Genomic DNA, 21,557 nt, shown 5'->3' on the forward strand with positions numbered 1-21,557 from the left:
TTATTTATTTACTTTAAAAATTATTCATTTATTTTTTAGTACATCTTTATTGGAGTATAATTGCTTTACAATGCTGTGTAATTAGCCATTTTAACAGGTGTGAGGTGATATCTCATTGTAGTTTTGATTTGCATTTCCCTGATGATGAGTGATGTTGAGCATCTTTTCATGTGTTCGCTAGCCATTTGTATGTCTTTGGGAAAATGTTTATTCAGATCCTTTGCTCATTTTTAATCGGATTTTTTGTTGTTGCTTTTAAGTTCTTTATATATTTTGGATGTTAACGCCATATCAGGTATATGGTTTGCAAATATTTTCTCCAATTTCATAGGGTGCCTTTTCATTTTGTTGATGGTTTTTCCTTTGCTGTTCAGGGTAATCTCTTAATATAAATGTTGAGACTAAAGATAAAGCATCAGAGTATTCCTTTTTTCTTCTTTTAAATTAAAAAAAAATTGGATGCGGTAATACTCACACTCTGTATAAAATTCAAAAGGTATAAAAGGGTATACTGAAAGGAAGGTTTCCCTTCTGGCCAGCATTGTTCCCCAGCCATCCCAGTTCCTCTCCCATTAGGAAATAATATTACTCATTACCCGTATATCCTTTCAGAGATTTTATGCTACACAGCTTGTATAATGTGTATACAGTATTTTTTTAAAGCAGATAATAGCGTTCTGTGCACACTGTACCCTTCTTTTTCATTTAACATATTTTGGAGATTATACCATCTCGAAACGGCCTCTCTATTCTTTTTTTCTTTAAAATTGATATATAATTCACATACCATAAAATTTTCTACTTTAAAGTGTACACCACTGTTTTTTTTTTGTTTGTTTTTTTGTTTTTGCAGTACGCGGGCCTCTCACTGTTGTGGCCTCTCCCATTGTGGAGCACAGGCTCCGGACTCGCAGGCTCAGCGGCCATGGCTCACGGGCCCAGCCGCTCCGCGGCATGTGGGATCTTCCCGGACCGGGGCACGAACCCGTGTCCCCTGCATCAGCAGGTGGACTCTAAACCACTGCGCCATCAGGGAAGCCCTACACCACTGTTTTTTAACATATTCATAAGGTTGTGCAGCTATCACCACAATCTAATTCCAGATCATTTAGAAGACTCAGTTTTGAATCATACCTCTGGCACTTGCTTAGCTCTAACACTTAGATATGTGCTGTTGAATGAGTCACTCATGTCACAGTGCCTTTATTTTTTACTTGGTGATAGGAACTGCCTTATAGGATTGTTTGAAGGATTCGTGATATACAGAAAGGCACATTATAAACCATAGAAATCGATCCAAATGATTATTATTATATTTGTTACATTGTAAAGCTCTAAATACAGAAGTCATGATTGGTTGGCTTCTTGTGTGCTGCCGCTGAAACACAAAATGAAAACCACATTAAATTTGTGGAACTATACCTTATAGTGCCTAAAGAAATTAGATTATATATTTTTTAAATGGGCAAAGCTGTTAGTAACCATTTGTTTGTTGTATAAGAGAGTATTTCTTTAATTTTCTCTTGACACATGTAGTGATTATACAGAGGACCCTGAAATTTGTGGATAAGGTCAAGAGAAATCATCAAGTTGCTAAAATAGTAAAAATCAGTATATAGAAAATGAGCATGGTCTTCTGCAGAAATAATCATATGGTAGATACCTTGCTTAACAAATTTGGAGAGCACTCAAGTACAGTAAAGGAAAACAGAATTTATCCTCAGAACTGGAATGTAAGTAACTAGGGAAAGCTATAATCCAGTTAATTTGGTTGTAAATTGACTGACAAATGGTTACATTAACTGAAGGGCAGTGATTTGCATGGAGAGAAGAAAGATGTATGCCAGAGATCAACAGTTGTCCTTATATCTTTAGCACTGTCTACAAAGAGTGTATATGCTGACTAGCCAACTCCAGTTTTCTGCTTGGAAGGCACTTCTTTAGTGCAGTTAGGTGTGTCAGCTTCTCTAAGAATGAGGAGGACAATAGCCATTAAGGTAATTTAAGTCAATGATTCTACTCCCACCCATCCATTTTTCTGAAGAATATGATACCACCTCAGTGGTAACAGTTCTCCCTGGTAGTGATTTTTCAAGGATATGGGAAGGCAGTGAGAGAGAGATGGGAGTTACCTACCTGTGTTAAAGATGGTACACTAGGATCTCAGGAGATCTGACCCTCTCAGCTTTGACTCCATATTTTCTAAGAAAACTTCAGAAACTAATTTTGCTTCTTGTAGGAGCTTCCTTGTGGTTCATTGATTTTATTGATTCACATATTCATTCATTCATCAAATTCATGTAGCACCTACTGTGTACTAGTGGCTAAAACAGAAAGACACACTCCTGACTCCCAAAGAACATATGTTTAATGAAGGATTCAAAGAAGTAAACTAACAATCAAAATACACCGTGGTGAATATTGTGAATAATAGAGCAGGTACTCCGGTGATAGAATATGAAGCCATCTGGAAACTGAAGGTGTTTGGTATAGGCTAGACTAGAGTTTAGAGTGGCCAGAGATCAGTCTGGGGAAAGCAGGAGTGTGAAGGTCTTTGCCAAGTCCCATAAAGGATTCTATACTTTATATGAAAAGGAATAGGTAGCCATTGATAGTTTTTAGGCAGAAGAATGATGTGTTAGCTTTTGCATCTTAAAAGAATTTTGAGGCAGTGTGGAGAATGGATTGCAGAGGGACAGAAGAGAAGTGACAATGGCCCGAATTAGGGAAGTGACAATGGCCTGAATTAGGGAAGTGACAGTGAAGATTGAGAGACATGAGCAAACTTTTTTCAGGCACTTTTGGAAGAAAAAAATCATAAAAATTAGTCATTCATTGGAAGTAGAGGGTGAGGGAGAGTTAGAGGTGGTATCCAAGTTTCTTGGTTGAGTACCAACTCTATAAACTTACGAATTCATTTTTTTCATTGTACATTTTTTATTATAGCATGAACATTTATTTTAAACATCTCTTACTTAAACCTTTTTTTTATTTCTGGAAATAAGTAAGGATCTTACCTGAACAGTTATCTAGAAAGTTGAGGAAAGCAGGAGGGAAGGAGAGATGTAGATCATAGGAAGCAAGTTGGGACCAGGCTAATTAAATGGGGTAAATAGTATTTAAGGCATTAATGAAGAGAGACCTTGGCTAGGGATAGGTGGAAACTCTTGATAATATTTATCACATGATTACTGGAAGGGAATTTTCCTTTCTTAATTTTAATATCCTCCTGGGTGTTCGGCAACAGCTTTAGAAATACCCCTTTAAAGGAGAGTACCTCCTGCCCTTTGATTTCAGATTTTTATAACAATTTTGTGAACCAGGATAGTAAAATTTTTCTTGAGGCACAATGTACTTTTTTAATTAAAAGGATAGTTTTAGAATGTACGTGGAATTCTTTACAACTTTCTTTGGTCAAGTTACAGTTTGTGCCACAATTTCTTCATCTATAAAATGACAGTAATGAAACCTGAATACAGTAATATATGTGTGGGGGGAGCATAGTGCCTGCACATAGTAGGTGCTCAATAAATGTTTTTTTTTTTCTGTAATTTGGTTTCTTTCAGTTTTGTCTTTTTCAGTTTATTGAGTTGTCAGAAGTAATAAAATTAAAAATATATGTATTTTCTTAATTCCAGCCATTTAATGTAATGGCTTTATTTTCTATGGAATGGAGGATGGAAATTTTAAAGTGTCTTATTAAGTACTCCTATATGTGAAGTGGTATACTAGTTATAAATATGGCAAATATTTAAGGACCAAATGAGTTTAATAATTGGTGTGTTTTTAAAAACTTGTTTTAAGTGTTTCTCTTGCCTGTTTTTTTATGGTTTTGCCTTCTATTACTTCCTTGTTTTTTTTAATATGTTTTACATCAGCAACATTTTATTAATACTGTAAAATTCACTTTAGGTATATACGTGATAAACATGTACGTAACATTCTGGTGGACTCTTGGTGCCTGCCCTCAGCAATTTCTTTGTATAGATGAATGGCAGCAGAATTACTCACCAGTCAAACTGTATGAGACTGTGTTCTTTTTAAAGACAAGAACATTTTCAGTCTTACTGTTTCCTTGCTTTTCATTTGATGTGCTTAGGACAGACCCAACACTCAGTCAGTATTTAATGATTTAATAAATCTATTAACATAAAATTGAATGCCAAAATGAACACAGATCCCTGTGTTAGAATATGTCATCCTAAAAGCCTGGTCACCACAGGCAGACAATAACTATTCCAACAACTTAAGTGGTAGATAGTGGAGAAAAGAGAAGTTGAATAGGAGGCTTCTGTTCTGATGTTTTAAAATATTTTTGTTGGGCAGTAATTTGTCTTATGTTTTATTTCACATGTAGGGAATTCCAAATGAAAGCTGGAGAATAACAAAGATAAATGAGCGGTATGAGCTTTGTGATACATACCCTGCCCTCTTGGTTGTGCCGGCAAATATTCCTGATGAAGAATTAAAGAGAGTGGCATCCTTCAGATCACGGGGCCGTATCCCAGTAAGTGCGAAGCTGTGCTGAAACTTTCCCATTGCTTTTGTACTTCACATAATGATGAGGATGACAAATGGGAGAATGGTTGCAGGATTAAAAATAGCTACAGTGGCAGGTCTTCTCTGGGGATATTAGAGAATGTGTTATTTAATAAAATGAAAACCAGAGGAAAGACTTAGACTAAAGACGTTTCTGGAGAATTTGAGATGGATATTAGAGAGCTGCACAGAATTGCATGGTTCTTAACTTGAAAACAAAGTTGGCTCTGTATTCACTATTTCTTTATCTTATTTTACATCTTTGGTCATGGTGATAAATGCTTTTTTTCCTTTAAATCCTAGAAAGAAGAAAACTTTACAAATTTGTGATGAATTACTGTGTTCTAGAAAGATAGCTCAAATAATTTTAGGTACAAAAATTCAGATTCTGAAGACTTTATAGTTGGACAGTTTTGCTGATACAGTACTCAGACTTTAAAAGTGGGGTTTACTTAGCCCCCTTTTAATCTATTTTTTTTCTAGAGACCATACTTCCAGTAATCAGTGACTTTCATAAATCAATATCTGATTAATGAATTAGACCAAGTTTTCCACATGCTAGTATTGGCTTGAAAGAAAGGTGATGATTTTCATAGCAGCCTCGTATATCATTTTATGGCTAGCCTTTGAATCCAATTAGAAAGCAGAGTTTTATAGAGTAATGATTTTCAGAAGGATTATAAACAGAGAAGCATGTAAAGGGTGTGTTGCCACTTTTTTCCCCCCATTAAGGTTTTATCATGGATTCATCCTGAAAGTCAAGCCACAATCACTCGGTGTAGCCAGCCCATGGTAGGGGTAAGTGGGAAGCGAAGCAAAGAAGATGAAAAATACCTTCAAGCCATTATGGACTCCAATGCCCAATCTCATAAGATGTTTATATTTGACGCCCGGCCAAGTGTTAATGCTGTTGCCAATAAGGTGAGATCATCTTCCAGTAATTAAGATTATAGTTACAGTTTCATGAGATTGGTGGGAGCCACAGTGCACTAGAAAGACTTTGGGCTTTTCAATGATAAAAGTGTAGATTCTAATCCTGGCTCTTCTACTTGATAGTATAACTTAAAAAATTTTTTTTTTATTTTATATTGGAGTATACTCGATTAACAATGTTGTATTAGTTTCAGGTATACAGCAAAGTGACTCATTTATACATATAAATGTATCTATTCTTTTTCAAATTCTTTTCCCGTTTAGGTTATTACAGAATATTGATCAGAGTTCCGTGTGCTATACAGTAGGTCCTTATTGGCTATCTGTTTTAAATATAGCAGTGTGTACATGTCAATCCCAGCATAATGTGGAGTCAGTTATTTAATCTTTTTAGTAACTTTAATTTGCTTATTTGTGAAATGAGAATCATAATAACTAACAGGGTTGTTTTAGGGGCAAAACTCACCTGATAAAAAATAGTGCATAATCCTGCTTACTTATGTAAGAAATAGGTATTCATCAATTACTAGTTTCTCTTTCCCTTCTCCAAACTGGACAATAAACTGAGCTTGTGACTGACAAAAGAAGTCTGCACAGCACTGTTGTAGAAATCATGCAGTGTTCTCAGTGACCAGTGCTGCCCTCTTCTGGCAGCTCTCCACCTGTACAAGCTATTCAGGCTGAAAACTTGCAGTTAGCTGGAGCAGTGGTCCTGATTTCTGCTATAGAATAAATATTAGCATTGTGGAACTAGAAATTCTAGTCCAGTTGACAAAATCTACCATAGGAGAAGGAAAGAGAAGAGATGCAATTTAGCTTTAAAAAATTGCCTCACATACAAGCAGAAAAAACCCCAAAAGCCCCCCCAAAACTAAAACACCCCAAATCCTATAACTAAATAAGAGAGAAACACCATTAAATCTCGGTTATACATCCAGGCCTATGTGCAGATGCGTGCACACATATATTTGAGACAGAATGGGATAATTGCAATTTCCTTTTTTTAATTGGTGCTGTTTCTTTCTATGCCAATAAATATCTGTAACATGATAATTACTAACACCGATTGTTTTTGGATATTTAGGTTCTTTCTTTTTTTTTTTTGCTATTATAAACAGAGCTGGGGTGACCATCCTTAAATTAAATTATGGATCATGTACCTAATTATTTCTGTCCTATTTAGTGTTTTGAGGACATTGTGAATTTCAGACATTCTCTGTTAAACTGTAAGTATTTCCCCTTAAAGGAGAAATGAGGCAATGTGTATATGAAGCTGGTACCCCAGAGACTGGCATGTATTTTTCCAGTAATTACTTGTTCCCTTCTGTAAACCTTATACCATGAATTAGCAGGAATGAGACTTAAGATGTTATCTAGGATGAGAGATGGAGAGAGGCGTATAAGGCAGAAAAGGGGGTAGAGCAAAATACTACATTCCTCATCTTTTTTTTTTTTAACATCTTTATTGGAGTATAATTGCTTTACAATGGTATGTTAGTTTCTGCTTTATAACATAGTGAATCAGCTATACATATACACATATCCCCATATCTCCTCCCTCTTGCATCTCCCTCCCTCCCAGCCTCCCTATCCCACCCCTCTAGGTGGTCACAAAGCACCGAGCTGATCTCCCTGTGCTATGCAGCTGCTTCCCACTAGCTAGCTATTTTATGTTTGGTAGTGTATACATGTCCATGACACTCTCTCACTTTGTCACAGCTTACCCTTGCCCCTGCCCGTATCCTCAAGTCCATTCTCTAGTAGGTCAGCATCTTTATTCCCATCTTGCCCCTAGGTTCTTCTGACAATTTTTTTTTTTTTTTTAGATTCCATATATATGTGTTAGCATATGGTATTTGTTTTTCTCTTTCTGACTGACTTCACTCTGTATGACAGACTCTAGGTCCATCCACCTCACTACAAATAGTTCAATTTCGTTTCTTTTTATGGCTGAGTAATATTCCATTGTATATATGTGCCACATCTTCTTTATCCATTCATCTGTTGATGGACAGCTAGGTTGCTTCCATGTCCTGACTATTGTAAATAGAGCTGCAATGAACATTGTGGTACATGACTCATTTTGAATTACGGTTTTTGCAGCATATATGCCCATTAGTGGGATTGCTGGGTGGTATGGTAGTTCTATTTTTAGCTTTATAAGGAACCTCCATACTATTATCCGTATATACTGGCTGTATCAGTTTACATTCCCACCAACAGTGCAAGAGGGTTCCCTTTTCTCCACCCCCTCTCCAGCATTTATTGTTTGTAGATTTTTTGATGATGGCCATTCTGACTGGTGTGAGGTGATACCTCATCGTAGTTTTGATTTGCATTTCTCTAAAATGATTAGTGATGTTGAGCATCCTTTCATGTGTTTGGTGGCAATCTGTATATCTTCTTTGGAGAAATGTCTAATTAAGTCTTCTGCCCATTTTTGGATTGGGTTGCTTGTTTTTTTGATATTGAGCTGCATGAGCTTCTTGTAAATTTTGGAGATTAATCCTTTGTCAATTGCTTCATTTGCAAGTATTTTCTCCCATTCCGAGGGTTGACTTTTCATCTTATTTATGGTTTCCTTTGCTGTGCAAAAAGCTTTTAAGTTTCATTAGGTCCCATTTGTTTATTTTTGTTTTTATTTCCATTTCTCTAGGAGGTGGGTCAGAAAGGATCTTGCTGTGATTTATGTCAAAGAGTGTTCTGCGTATGTTTTCCTCTAAGAGTTTGATAGTGTCTGGCCTTACATTTAGGTCTTTAATCCATTTTGAGTTATTTTTGTGTATGGTGTTAGGGAGTGTTCTGATTTCATTCTTTTACATGTAGATTTCCAGTTTTCCCATCATCACTTATTGAAGAGTCTGTCTTTTCTCCATTGTATATTCTTGCCTCCTTTATCAAAAGTACGGTCATGAGGGCTTCCCTGGTGGCGCAAAGGTTGAGAGTCCACCTGCTGATGCAGGGGACACGGGTTTGTGCTCCGGGCTGGGAAAATCCCACATTCCGCAGAGCGGCTGGGCCCGTGAGCCATGGCCGCTGAGCCAAAAAAGTACGGTCACCATATGTGCGTGGGTTTATCTCTGGACTTTCTCTTCTATTCCATTGATCTATATTTCTGTTTTTGTGACAGTACCATACTGTCTTGATTACTGTAGCTTTGTAGTATGGTCTGAAGTCCGGGAGCCTGATTCCTCCAGCTCCGTTTTTCTTTCTGAAGATTGCTTTGGCTGTTCCAGGTCTTTTGTATTTCCATACAAACTGTGAAATTTTTTGTTCTAGTTTTGTGAAAAATACCATTGATAGTTTCACAGGGATTGCATTGAATCTGTAGATTGCTTTGGGTAGTATAGTCATTTTCACAATGTTGATTCTTCTAATCCAAGAACATGGTATATCTCTCCATCTGTTTGTATCATCTTTAATTTCTTTCCTTAGTGTCTTATAGTTTTCTGTATACAGGTCTTTTGTCTCCTTAAGTAGGTTTATTCCTAGGTGTTTTATTCTTTTTGTTGCAGTGGTAAATAGGAGTGTTTCCATAATTTCTCTTACAGATTTTTTTTATCATTAGTGTATAGGACTGCAAGAGATTTCTGTGCATTAATTTTGTATCCTGCTACTTGACCAAATTCATTGGTTAGCTCTAGTAGTTCTCTGGTAGCATCTTTAGGATTCTCTGTGTATTCTCATGTCATCTGAAAACAGTGACAGCTTTACTTCTTCTTTTCCAATTTGGGTTCCTTTTATTTCTTTTTCTTCTCTGATTGTTGTGGCTAAAACTTCCGAAACTATGTTGAATAATAATGGTGAGAGCAGACAACCTTGTTTTGTTCCTGATCTTAGAGGAAATGGTTTCAGTTTTTCACCATTGAGAACGATGTTGGCTGTGGGTTTGTCATATATGGCCTTTATTATGTTGAGATAAGTTCCCTCTATGCCTACTTTCTAGAGAGTTTTTATCATAAATGGTGTTGAATTTTGTTGAAAGCTTTTTCTGCATCTATTGAGATTATCATATGGTTTTTATCATTCAATTTGTTAACACGGTGTATCACATAGATTTATTTGCGTATATTGAAGAATCCTTGCATTCCTGGGATAAACCCCACTTGATCATGTTGTATGATCCTTTTAATGTGCTGTTGGATTCTGTTTGCTAGTAGTTTGTTGAGGATTTTTGCATCTGTGTTTATCAGTGATATTGGCCTGTAGTTTTCTTTCTTTGTGACGTCTTTGTCTGGTTTTGGTATCAGGGTGATGGTGGCCTTGTAGAATGAGTTTGGGAGTGTTCCTCCCTCTCCTGTATTTTGAAAGAGTTTGAGAATGATAGGTGTTAGCTCTTCTTTAAATGTTTGATAGAATTCGCTTGTGAAGCCATCTGGTCCTGGGCTGTTGTTTGTTGGAAGATTTTTAATCACAGTCTCAATTTCAGTGCTTGTGATTGGTCTGTTCGTATTTTCTATTTCTTCCTGGTTCAGTCTCGGAAGGTTGTGCTTTTCTAAGAATGTGTCCATTTCTTCCAGGTTGTCCATTTTATTGGCATACAGTTGCTTGTAGTAATCTCTCATGATCCCTTGTATTTCAGCAGCGTTAATTGTTACTTCTCCTTTTTCATTTCTAATGCTGTTGACTTGAGTCTTCTCCCTTTTTTTCTTGGTGTCTAGCTAATGGTTTATCAGTTTTGTTTATCTTCTCAAAGAAACAGCTTTTAGTTATAGTGATCTCTGCTATCATTTCCTTCATTTCTTTTTCATTTATTTCTGGTCTCATCTTTATGATTCTTTCCTTCTGCTATCTTTGGGGGTTTTTTGTTCTTCTTTCTCTAATTGCTTTAGGTGTAAGGTTAGGTTGTTTATTTGAGATTTTTCTTGTTACTTGAGGTAGGATTGTATTGCGATAAACTTCCCTCTTAGAACTGCTTTTGCTGCATCCCAAAGGTTTTGGGTCATCGTGTTTTCATTATCATTCGTTTCTAGGTATTTTTTGATTTCTTCTTTGATTTCTTCAGTGATCTCTTGGTTATTTAGTAGTGTATTGTTTAGCCTCCATGTGTTTGTATTTTTTACAGATTTTTCCTGTAACTGGTATCTAGTCTCATAGCATTGTGGTCGGAAAAGATACCTAATACGATTTCAATTTTCTTAAATTTACCAAGGCTTGACTTGTGACCCAAGATATGATCTATCCTGGAGAATGTTCTATGAGCACTTGAGAAGAAAGTGTATTCTGTTGTTTTTGGATGGAATGTCCTATAAATATCAATTAAGTCCATCTTGTTTAATGTATCATTTAAAGCTTGTGTTTTCCTTATTTATTTTCATTTTGGATGATCTGTCCACTGGTGAAAGTGGGGTGTTAAAGTCCGCTACTATGATTGTGTTACTGTCGATTTCCCCTTTTATGGCTGTTAGCATTTGCCTTACTTATTGAGGTGCTCCTGTGTTGGATGCATAAATATTTACAAATGTTATATCTTCTTCTTGGACTGATCCCTTGATCATTATGTAGTGTCCTTCTTTGTGTCTTGTAATAGTCTTTATTTTAAAGTCTATTTTGTCCAGTATGAGAATTGCTACTCCAGCTTTCTTTTGATTTCCATTTGCATGGAATATCTTTTTCCATCCCCTCGCTTTCAGTCTGTATTTAATCCATTTACTTTTAAGGTAATTATTGATATGTATATTACTATTACCATTTTCTTAATTGTTTTGGGTTTGTTATTGTAGGTCTTTTCCTTCTCTTGTGTTTCCTGTGTAGAGAAGTTCCTTTAGCATTTGTTATAAAGCTGGTTTGGTGGTGCTCAGTTCTTTTAGCTTTTGCTTGTCTGTAAAGGTTTTAATTTCTCCATCGAATCTGAATGAGATCCTTGCTGGGTAGAGAATCATGGTTGTAGGTTTTTCTGTTTCATCACTTTAAATATGTCCTGCCACTCCCTTTTGGCTTGCAAAGTTTCAGCAAAAGATCAGCCGTCAGCTGTTAACCTTATGGGGATTCCCTTGTATGTTATTTGTTGTTTTTCCCTTGCTGCTTTTAATATTTTTTCTTTGTATTTAGTTTTTGATAGTTTGATTAATATTTGTCTTGGTGTCGTCTTATTTTTTAAGTCATTCCCATGCATATTTCACTACAGAAATCCCTCTTTTTTTAAAAGACTCTGATATATTTTATCTATTGGGACATTTTTCTGATATGTGATAGACAACAAAAATCTAGGAAGGCATAGACAAAGCAAAGAAATAAAAATCACTTATAATCACTAATCTTTGATATATTTTCTCCCACTGTTCTGTGCATTTATGTATTGTTAGTTTTCATTGTTTTTCCTCTCTATATGAATTATTTCTTTTCATGAAATATCCCTGAAATAACTTTAATAGTACTCATCATACAGCTATATCATTGTGCAGTTAATCATTCTACTAATATTAGGCGTTTAAGTATTTAGTATTTTAAATATAGCTAAAATAAGTATCTTTTGTTGGCATCTTTATTTCCATAAAATAGTTTCGTAGATATACCATTACTATATCATAGTTTAAAGTATGCATATTTTTAAAAGTTTTGTTGTATATTGCCAGCATTCTTCAGGAAGGTTAGTTTACCAGTTTGATATATTTTTTCCTGCCGTTTTATTGAGATATAATTGACATAGAAAAGTGCGTAAGTTTGAGGTGTACAACATAATGATTTGATATATGCATATATTGTGAAATGATCACCCCCCTAAGTTTAGTTAACATCCATCACCTCACGCAGTTACATTTTTTTTCCTTGTGAATTTTCAAAGTCTACTCTCAGCAACTTTCAAATATACAATATAGTATTGTTGACTATAGTCATCATGTTGTACATTACATCAGCACTACTTACTTATCTTTTAACTGGAAGTTTGCCTTTTTTTACTACCTTCACCCAATATCCCCACCATCTCCCTTTTAAAATTTGCAAAAGTATATATCCTTGTGCAACAAGTATTTTTTTACCTTCATAGTAAGAACATTTTTTATAGCTTTGTCAGTGTGAATATGACAGCTGCTTTTGCACCATGAGCCGTATCAAGAATTAAAACTGTACTAGCCACTAAGTCTTCCATGTGTGCCCTACCGCAATTAAATTTACCTTCTACCCCTGCTAAAAGTAACCACTATCCTAACTTTTATAGTAGTCTTCATACATTACTTTATACTTTTATTAATGAAGTGTATACATCTCTAGACTCTTAGCCTTGCCTTTTCAAGTATTGTATTTGATATGTCTTTTAAGTCTCTCTTCATCTATAGTCTTCCCCTTGCCCTTCCTTTCTCCTTCCCTCCCTCCTTCACTCCAATATATTTTATTGTAGAGTTTTCCACAGTCCAGGTTTTGCCAGTTGTATTATGGTATGGTTCAACTTTCTTCTGTTCTCTGAATTTCCTTCACATGAATTCAGAGGTTTATTCAGATTCAGGTTCAACTCCTTTGGCAAGGCTATAGGGGATATATCAGGAGGCGCATAATTTGTGGCTGATTCTTCTTTTTGGGATATCAGCAGCTGTTCATGCTCCGTACCGAGATGTGTTAATTCACTGGGGTTGCCAGATGGTGATATTCTGATTTCATGATTTCCTTTTCAGCTTAGTTGAACTCTTTCTGTAAAGAAACACTTTCTCTTATCTAAATTTTGGTTAACCAGCAGTTCAGTTCATATAAGAAAGCCAGGATAAGTGCTTGATTCTTTTTCCTTATTTATCAGTTTTCCCAATAATGAATTTACTCCCTACCATCCCATGAGGGTGACTAATTTTTTTAAGTGTCATTATGAATGCATGTATTTATATGTAGTCAACAATTTCTAATTCATTGCAGATGGTATTTTTGAAAAAAAACATTCCCACCTTTGGTCTGAGGGGCACTTTTCAAGTTATCTCCTGAGTTCTTTTGACATAACCATAGTAATCTTTGCTATCTGGTATGACAAGGTATACCAGACTCATCAGGAAATCTTGTGTGTTTCCTGCCGCAGGCTTAGAATAGCCATTTCTCTAAGAAGTTCTGGTTTCTGTTAGTAGGAAATGGTATTTCAAACCATAATCTGGGTGCTAAGGATAATTATTTGCTACTGGGTTGGTCTAATTTCTAAGTCTTTTCAGTGGATAGAGCTAGGAAACAAATGTTTTTAAAGATAAAGTATTATACCTCATGAGTTCATACTGGTGCTTTCAATTTAAATTCAGTGCTAGAGTTTTTACAATACTTCTTCTAAGTTACATGTGTATCTCCTTCCTTCCACACCAGAAATCCCGATTCTCAAAGACAGAGGGGATAATAACATTAGTATGCTACATAACTCATTTGCTTTATCCTACCATGGTCTTAGAATAACAGTATTAATAGTATCATCACCAGTACATTTACTGAAAAGTTAAATTTTTTTCCATTTTCTCCCATTTTAAAATAATTGATTATATTTATGTCATCAGAGCATGTGTAGACTTTACATAGTCTCCCTTTTGTACACATACTTTTTGCCTTTTACCTCTGACTTCTACAAGTAGCTAAATATTTTGTGCCAATAACCAATTCTTATATGGATGTCTTTCTGGTCTTTTTTTTTTGTCTGGAGTTGTTCTCTTGTAAATATTTCAGCAAGGCTCATAAGAACTATATTTTGAGTATTTGTATGCTGATAGCAGCTTTATGTCCTTTATATTTGAGTTAGTTTTGCTGGGCATAAAATTCTTGGCTTACATTTGATTTTATTGAATGTCTTAAATATGTTGCTTTTTTTGGCATAAATTTTCAAAGTCTGATGATAAACTAAATTTCCTTTCCTTCTAAGTCACTCTTTTTACTTGGATTTGTGAAAGATTTTGTTTTTTCTTTTTCTTTGAAGTCCAGTTATTTTGCCAGAATATGTCTTCATGTTTTGTGTTCTGGGTCTATATTATCAAGTATGCATGTACGCTATTTTAATTGGTAATTTCCAATTTAAAAATTTCATGAATTTTTTCTTTAATCATAGTTCTTAGTATTTGTTTCATTTCCATGTATGGCTTGCTTCTTCTGGACTCCTGTTATTCCTGTGCTGGCTCTTCTTTGCCTATCTTCATCATTTGCCACTTTCTCTTGAATCCTTTTTATGCTTTCTATTCCTGTTCTGGTTTTATATTTTGCTTTTCACTCTCTATTTCTTTTAATTTAATATCCATTGTGTTTATTTGCTCTTGAGTTTCTTCTAATTTAGTCTTTATTTCTGATTTTTTTTCTTTTATTTCTAATTTGTTCCCAAGTCTCATTTCATTTCTGAGTTTCTCTAGTAACTCGGCTGTTAGACTGGACAGAACCCTTCCTGGTTTCAGTGGTACTTCTTAGATTGATCTGTTGTTCTTCCCTGTAGTTCTGGAGGAAGAAAGCTAAAACAAGGAAGCAGAACAAACACTACAAATTATAAGACTCTCTTGTGAATCTCTTGTTCTCCAGTCCATCTTATATCCATTTGTTCCTTCACACATTCGCCGATAGCATCTAGATCTTGTGACTGTTGGTGGTTTTGGGGTTTGATGGAATGCTTTGTCCTTCAGTTCTGTCTTGAATGATTTTTGTGTGTTTTTGGTTTTACTATCTAGTTGCTCTATTTTTTAAAATATCAGTTATATTGAAATATAACACACACCATAAAATGCACTCTTTTAAAGTATGTATTTCAGTGTTTTTATTATATTCATAAAGTTGTATAACTATCTGATTCCAGAGCATTTTCATTCTGTGTGTTTTTGTGACAGGTTCTGTGTAGTTGCTACTACTGCCATGTTTCTAGGATTTGTTGCAACAAATTTGAACGTCCCTTTACCCCTTGCCTGTCCTATCCCACTCTCCAGAAGTAATCCGTGTTAACAGGTACTTAATGAAACACTGTTAATTTTGTACCTGTACCATTCTTAACTCCAAACTATTTCCCAGACTATCAGTGTCAGAACGGAAACTTGAACTTCCTTTGGTAATTTGTTGTTGGTTAAGAGGTGAGTTTTGTTGTTTTCAAAGGTGTAATCTCTTAATTTTGTGTAACTACAGTGGCTGTTCCTGTATCTTCCTAATTTTTTTTCCATTAGTGCTCTAAGAAGCATGCTTTTATACATAAGACAGGATGCATATTTTATACATAAGGTAGGAGAATATTTTCTTAAAATAGAGAAAGATTCAATCCAGAAAAATTTAGTTCTCCAGCCATAGCTTATTGTGAACACCAAATATTTCTCATTCTGTTCTGTACTTGTAGATTTACATCTTTGAATATAGTGATAGTATTATACTATAGTACTCTGTGCTTTTATACTTGTTCAGTCTTCTTATTTAATAGTAGTTGTGTGGTTATACTAGAAGCCAGTCACTATGATTGCAAAGGGCTTTACAAATATTAAGATTAAAATGAGGTGAAGAGGAAGGGAGGTGAAGAAGCATGGGCCAGGGGTAAACTAGTCCCTGCACATGGAGCTTGCTGGTCTGGTGACTTCAGTCTTCTTTATGAAATTATGTTTGAGTAGGACTTGAAATATGGATAGGGAAATTTTACCTTCATTTATGTTATCACATATAATTTTAACAAAAGGAAGTCAGGGTGAGAGTATATTCTTGTTTTATGAAGAACATGTGATAGAGCGTGGTTGTGTTAAGTTGCCTTGAGCCAGCCACATTTTCCCGTGGAGTTTTCCTATCCATCAGTAATGTGTATCGTCTTTGATTCTATTGGATATTTTGTGGCATTCTTGGGGATGTCAACATACAATGGATGTGCATTCATTTATAATTTCCTGTGATGTTTGCTTTTTTTTTTCCAGGCAAAAGGTGGAGGTTATGAAAGTGAAGATGCCTATCAAAATGCAGAACTAGTTTTTCTAGATATCCACAATATCCATGTTATGAGAGAATCTTTACGAAAACTTAAGGAGATTGTGTACCCCAACATTGAGGAGACCCACTGGTTGTCTAACTTGGAATCTACTCACTGGCTAGAGCATATTAAGGTGGGTATGTTATTATTTCTTTAAACTATCATAGGATATCAAACAAGGACTTTCTCTGCCCTTTTGTCTATATCGGCTCTTTTCTTACAATTGAAATCAAGATGAAAGTACCTTTTTAAACAGTGAAAAATTGATAACTGCTTTGATAATTAGAACTACTTTTAAGTTTTGGTGCCTGAATGAATTAATTTTCTATATTATGCATTTGGTTCAGTTGTACTTCTTTTGTTCCCTCTCTTTCCCATCCTATCTGAATTCTGCCCATTCTTCAGATCCCAGCTCATATTTCATTTCTTCCATGAAGTCTTCCCAGATTGCATTCGTTTTCATTTTCTCTGAACTTTTCACTTTACTTTTGCTTTCCAGCTAATCAGGTGTTACCATGCACTTGATTTAATTACTTTTGTGTGTCACCCAACATATATTGCTAATTCATGGAGAGTAGGACAGGCTAAATCATATTTCTTCTTTGTCCCCTCAGGAGCCAGGGCAGCACTATATGATATGAATAAAGCACTCAATAAATAATCGTTGCATGGCTTGTGAAAACCATTCTGGTCAGGCACATGAGGTGAAATAGTTAAATGAAGGATACCATTTGAATGCTAAATGATTTGGAGACTACCGTGTGAACCCTAGCTTGCCTAATATGTTAATATATATAATGTTTTTGTTTTTGGTTTTTTTTTGCGGTACGTGGGCCTCTCACTGTTGTGGCCTCTCCCGTTGCGGAGCACAGGCTCCGGACGCGCAGGCTCAGCGGCCATGGCTCACGGGCCTAGCCACTCCACAGCGTGTGGGATCTTCCCGGACCAGGGCATGAACCTGTGTCCCCTGCGTCGGCAGGCGGACTCCCAACCACTGCGCCACCAGGGAAGCCCAATATATATAATGTTTGAAGCACCAAATGTTATTTCAGTTAATATAGTTACATATATTTTCAGATAGTGTCTGAATTTCAGTAAGATACCTTACCAAAATATAGATTTCTATAATATATATAACCGCATATATTTATATTATGAAATAAATGGAAATGAGATTTTTCATGTTAAGAAGGAGCAGATTGTACTCACATTAAAACCTCTAAAACTAAGAATTGAAAGCTAAATTGACCTAATGACAATTACAGACTATTTTGATTACTGTTTCTCTTCTAGAAACATAGAAGCTTGAATGTAGCAAAGTGTATACACACTCTTTTGTTAAAGAGAATAGTCACGGGACCATCTATTACATTGTATGATGTATAAGTAGAAAACCATAAGACTTGATTCAGAACTAACGTAAATTGCAGCATTCTGTAAGTTCCAGGTCAATTTTTAGCAGGTACAACATTCTCTCCAAAAATCTGGCTATAGGGCTTCCCTGGTGGCGCAGTGGTTGGGAGTCCGCCTGCCGATGCAGGGGACACGGGTTCGTGCCCCGGTCCAGGAAGATCGCACACGCCGTGGAGTGGCTAGGCCTGTGTGCCATGGCTGCTGAGCCTGCGCGTCTGGAGCCTGTGCTCTGCAACGGGAGAGGCCACAACAGTGAGAGGCCCGCATACCACACACACAAAAAAAAAAATCTGGCTGTAACCGAAATAAGTTTCCTTAGAAGTTTAAGAGGTACAGTTGTGTCTGGACCACTTTCTCCTCCCCCAGTCCTCACATCTGCCAGGCTTACCCACTTACTTTCTTTAAATCTCTGCTCAAATATCACTTTCTCAAAGATGCCTTTCCCAACCACTCCATATAAAATAGCAGTTCTGCCAGCACTCCCTAGACCTAGATGGTGCTTTTTCACTTACTGCCCTCTGACACACTGTGTATTTCTTTCCTTATTTGCACCTGGCTGGCCTCACCTAAGTAGAATGTAAACTTCGTTAAGCCAGCACTTTGTTCTGTTTGCTGCTCTATTTCCAACACCTGGAGCCACATGGTAGGGGACTCCGTAAATGTTTATCTTTTGAATGAATGAATCAATCAATGAATCAATGAAGATGACCACTTTGGATAATTCTTTCCTGTCTGTCTTAACTCTCCAGCTGTTTTAATCCTTTGGGTCAGTGATGTGTAAGTTTGGATATACATTTGAATTTTAGGTAGAAGTTATTTAAAATAGTAAGTTAGGATTAGTGGAGAATGGGGACCAGGTGTTTGTTTTTTTTAATGCTCACAAATGACTCTGATGCATAGTTAAGATTGAGATTGCTTCAGAGTACCCCACTTCCAGAATATGCCTACAGTTATAATCAAAAGGAGGTCATCATGAGATTCTCCAAGCCTAGTATATCTTTTCTTTCATTCTTATCTATGTTTGTGTAATCATGCTGTTCTTTAAGTATGATTCGGCCATTGCAGAGAAAAATGTGGCTATATTGTTCATTTTAAAGGATACCATACTTTGTGTTTCTTTATTGGTTACATCTAATTCTGTCTAGTTTTAACTCAAGATCAGCTTCAGAAAAGGTAAATTATTTTGCAGTCTCTGCATATTTTAAAAAAAACCTGAAATTATTTTAGATACCAGTTAAATTGACATGGTAATATATTGGTCTGATCAGAATTTTCCATTCATACTAATACAAAAAAAGCAGCTTACTCTGAAGTTTTATACTGTGCTTGCTGTATGCTATATGATGTATATAAAAACAGTAGAATAAATGCTATAGAAGCTGTAGAATATTTTAAAATATCCAACTTTATGGCTTTCATATTCTAATTTGGTTAAGTATCATTGTTTTAAATAACAGGTAAAACTAAAGTTGGTGTATTATTTTTATTTAAATGGATGATGTTGGAATATTTGAAGAGTCTCAGAAATAGATCTCTTTAGAACTTAATCCTTCTTTCCTCTTACTCATATTTTTGATTTGTTTAGAACTCAAAGCCACCTTTTGTTTGGATATTTCATTGTGTAGATTAATAGGAGTCTGCATTTATGAGTTTTTTTTTAGTTTTAAAAGCAAAATTTATGTATCTTCTACCATTCACAAAAATTCTTTCTGGGAAGAGACTGATGTTTTTTTCTCCACGTGGTATTGAGACAGTCATCTCTGAACAAAATTCTATTAGTAAATTTTGAAGAAGGAAGCATTTAATTTTTTAAAAAATTAATTTAAAAAATCTGTTCGCAGCTTATTCTTGCAGGGGCTCTTAGGATTGCTGACAAAGTAGAGTCAGGAAAGACGTCTGTGGTAGTCCACTGCAGTGATGGCTGGGATCGCACAGCTCAGCTGACCTCCCTGGCCATGCTCATGTTGGATGGATACTACCGAACCATCCGAGGATTTGAAGTCCTTGTAGAAAAAGAGTGGCTAAGCTTTGGACATCGATTTCAGCTTGTGAGTAAAGAACCGTGACTCAGTGTATCACATATGCATGTCATGTAAGGCGTGTGAAAATCATGCCTTTACTCACTAGATATTCGTCTAAATCTGATCCTTTGTTCTAATGGGTAAACTTCCCAAGAGAACTTTGGGCTTGTTTTGGAAGCACTGGGTTATCCTTCTGTGGCTCTGCAGTCTGGAGCCAGGGTTAGCTGTTGGTCAGGCTCTTGGCCCAGTCTCTTCCATACTCTCTGTCGGGAATAGGAGATACCCTTCTGTGACTTCCACCTTCAAATGATAGTTCAGAGCAGCATGGGCTGTTACGGAGCTACAGGGCGCTTCTAGCTTTTCCTGTAGACTTAAAAAAACGTGAGACTGGCCTATTATTCTTAATTTAAAGTAGGCCTACAAAGTAGCACTACTCACACAGGATCAGGGTCTAAAACAATTTAGACTGGGCCTAAAAGAAATAACAGAGAAAAAATAATTTAATTTAGAGTTGGGAATAAAATAGCTTTTCTATTACCCTTAATGACCTATATGTATGGAAAGTGTTACAGTTAGTTTTATGGAAATGACAAATTTTTGTGCCCTCTATATGACTTAAAATTTATTTTGATGTTGTCATTCGTATCAAATCTAAAAGTTGGAAAGGCCTCAGAGTCCAGGGAATGTCTTCTCTGGTGTCCCCGTGAAATGGTGGTTTGGTTTCTTCATTAACACCTCCAGAAATAAGCAGCAAGTCCCTTCCTGAGGCTGTCCAGTCTCACTGAAGAAAGTCTACCTACTACAAATTTTTCTTCATAGTGAATTAAAATTTACTTCTCATTTTCTTACATTCCCCTTTGGAGATAAGAAGAACAAATATGACTACCAATCCAAATAAGATAGCCCTGCAAATATTTGAAAGTAGCTGTCTTCCTGTGTCAGTCATAATCTTCAGTTCTGGCAAAATGTCCGTTTTCTTCAGTCTTTTCTCATCCTAATCCCCGCACCCTCCCCTTTGTCCTCTCGACTTTGCTCATGGCTTTCTACAAGTATGGTACCCAAAACTGTAGTAGTTCCTAAAATAGAGGAATGGGGTTATTATGTCCCTTTTAAAGGATACTGTGCTTTTGTATTTACTTTTTGTTACAACATACTTTAGATTCATGTAGCTTTTAATTAAATAAACATTCAAGTGGTTTTTAGCTGTGTTTCTGCTAAACTCTAAATTTGGAATCAGCAAACTTGGGAACAGTTACCTTGTAGGCCTTGGTTCTCATGTATGCCCATCTGTGGTATATGTTAGTTGTAATCATAGAATTTAGAGGGTGCGGAGCAGGAATATTTTCCCAGGAAAGAGGAGCAGTGTGAGCAAATGGTGAGTGTGTCTCACACTGGGTGGGACTGCGTGTGGCTGGAGTAGAGTCGAGGGAGGGGCAGGTTTAGAAAATCTGGAGATGAGAATTAAGATTGTTCAGAGGCCTTGACGCCCCTGAGAGTGTGATTTTTGGCAGCATTTTCCTAGATTAGCTGAAAGACTTTCTGAAATATGTTTGCTCAGATGCTGTCTCTAATGTTAACCGTTAGTATCCAGTAGCTCCCAGCAGTGTTTATGAAAAAACTTGGAAGAAATGGACATTTAAAGGTATTCTGCTCTTTTGAACTTGAACTGTCAAATAAAATTGGTCATCTGGAGTATCTATTCAAATAGCTCATGTTTTTCAGTTCTCTATAAAACGTACTTACCATGAAAAGACCATTAAAAAAAAAAAAAAAAAAAAAAAAAAAAG

At 36.0% G+C, this 21,557-nt stretch overlaps 1 protein-coding gene across 4 annotated transcripts in view; it reads left to right on the forward strand.

Annotated features, from left to right (window-relative positions):
• The window catches only part of MTMR2 (myotubularin related protein 2), a 108,508-nt gene that overhangs the window by 75,707 nt on the left and 11,244 nt on the right, over window positions 1-21,557 (forward strand). For all 4 annotated transcript variants that reach the window (XR_003001255.1, XM_024731318.1, XM_024731319.1 and 1 more), the window contains 4 exons: window positions 4,358-4,507; window positions 5,272-5,460; window positions 16,284-16,469; window positions 19,591-19,797. Coding sequence is in view for 3 of the 4 variants with exons in the window: in XM_024731318.1 (XP_024587086.1) it covers window positions 4,358-4,507; window positions 5,272-5,460; window positions 16,284-16,469; window positions 19,591-19,797 (732 nt within the window). In the remaining variant the exon portion in view is untranslated. The remainder of the gene's footprint in view (window positions 1-4,357; window positions 4,508-5,271; window positions 5,461-16,283; window positions 16,470-19,590; window positions 19,798-21,557) is intronic.

This window comes from Neophocaena asiaeorientalis, unplaced genomic scaffold, assembly GCF_003031525.2.
Source record: "Neophocaena asiaeorientalis asiaeorientalis breed wild unplaced genomic scaffold, Neophocaena_asiaeorientalis_V1.1 scaffold143, whole genome shotgun sequence".
NCBI classification, from domain to species: Eukaryota; Metazoa; Chordata; class Mammalia; order Artiodactyla; family Phocoenidae; genus Neophocaena; species Neophocaena asiaeorientalis.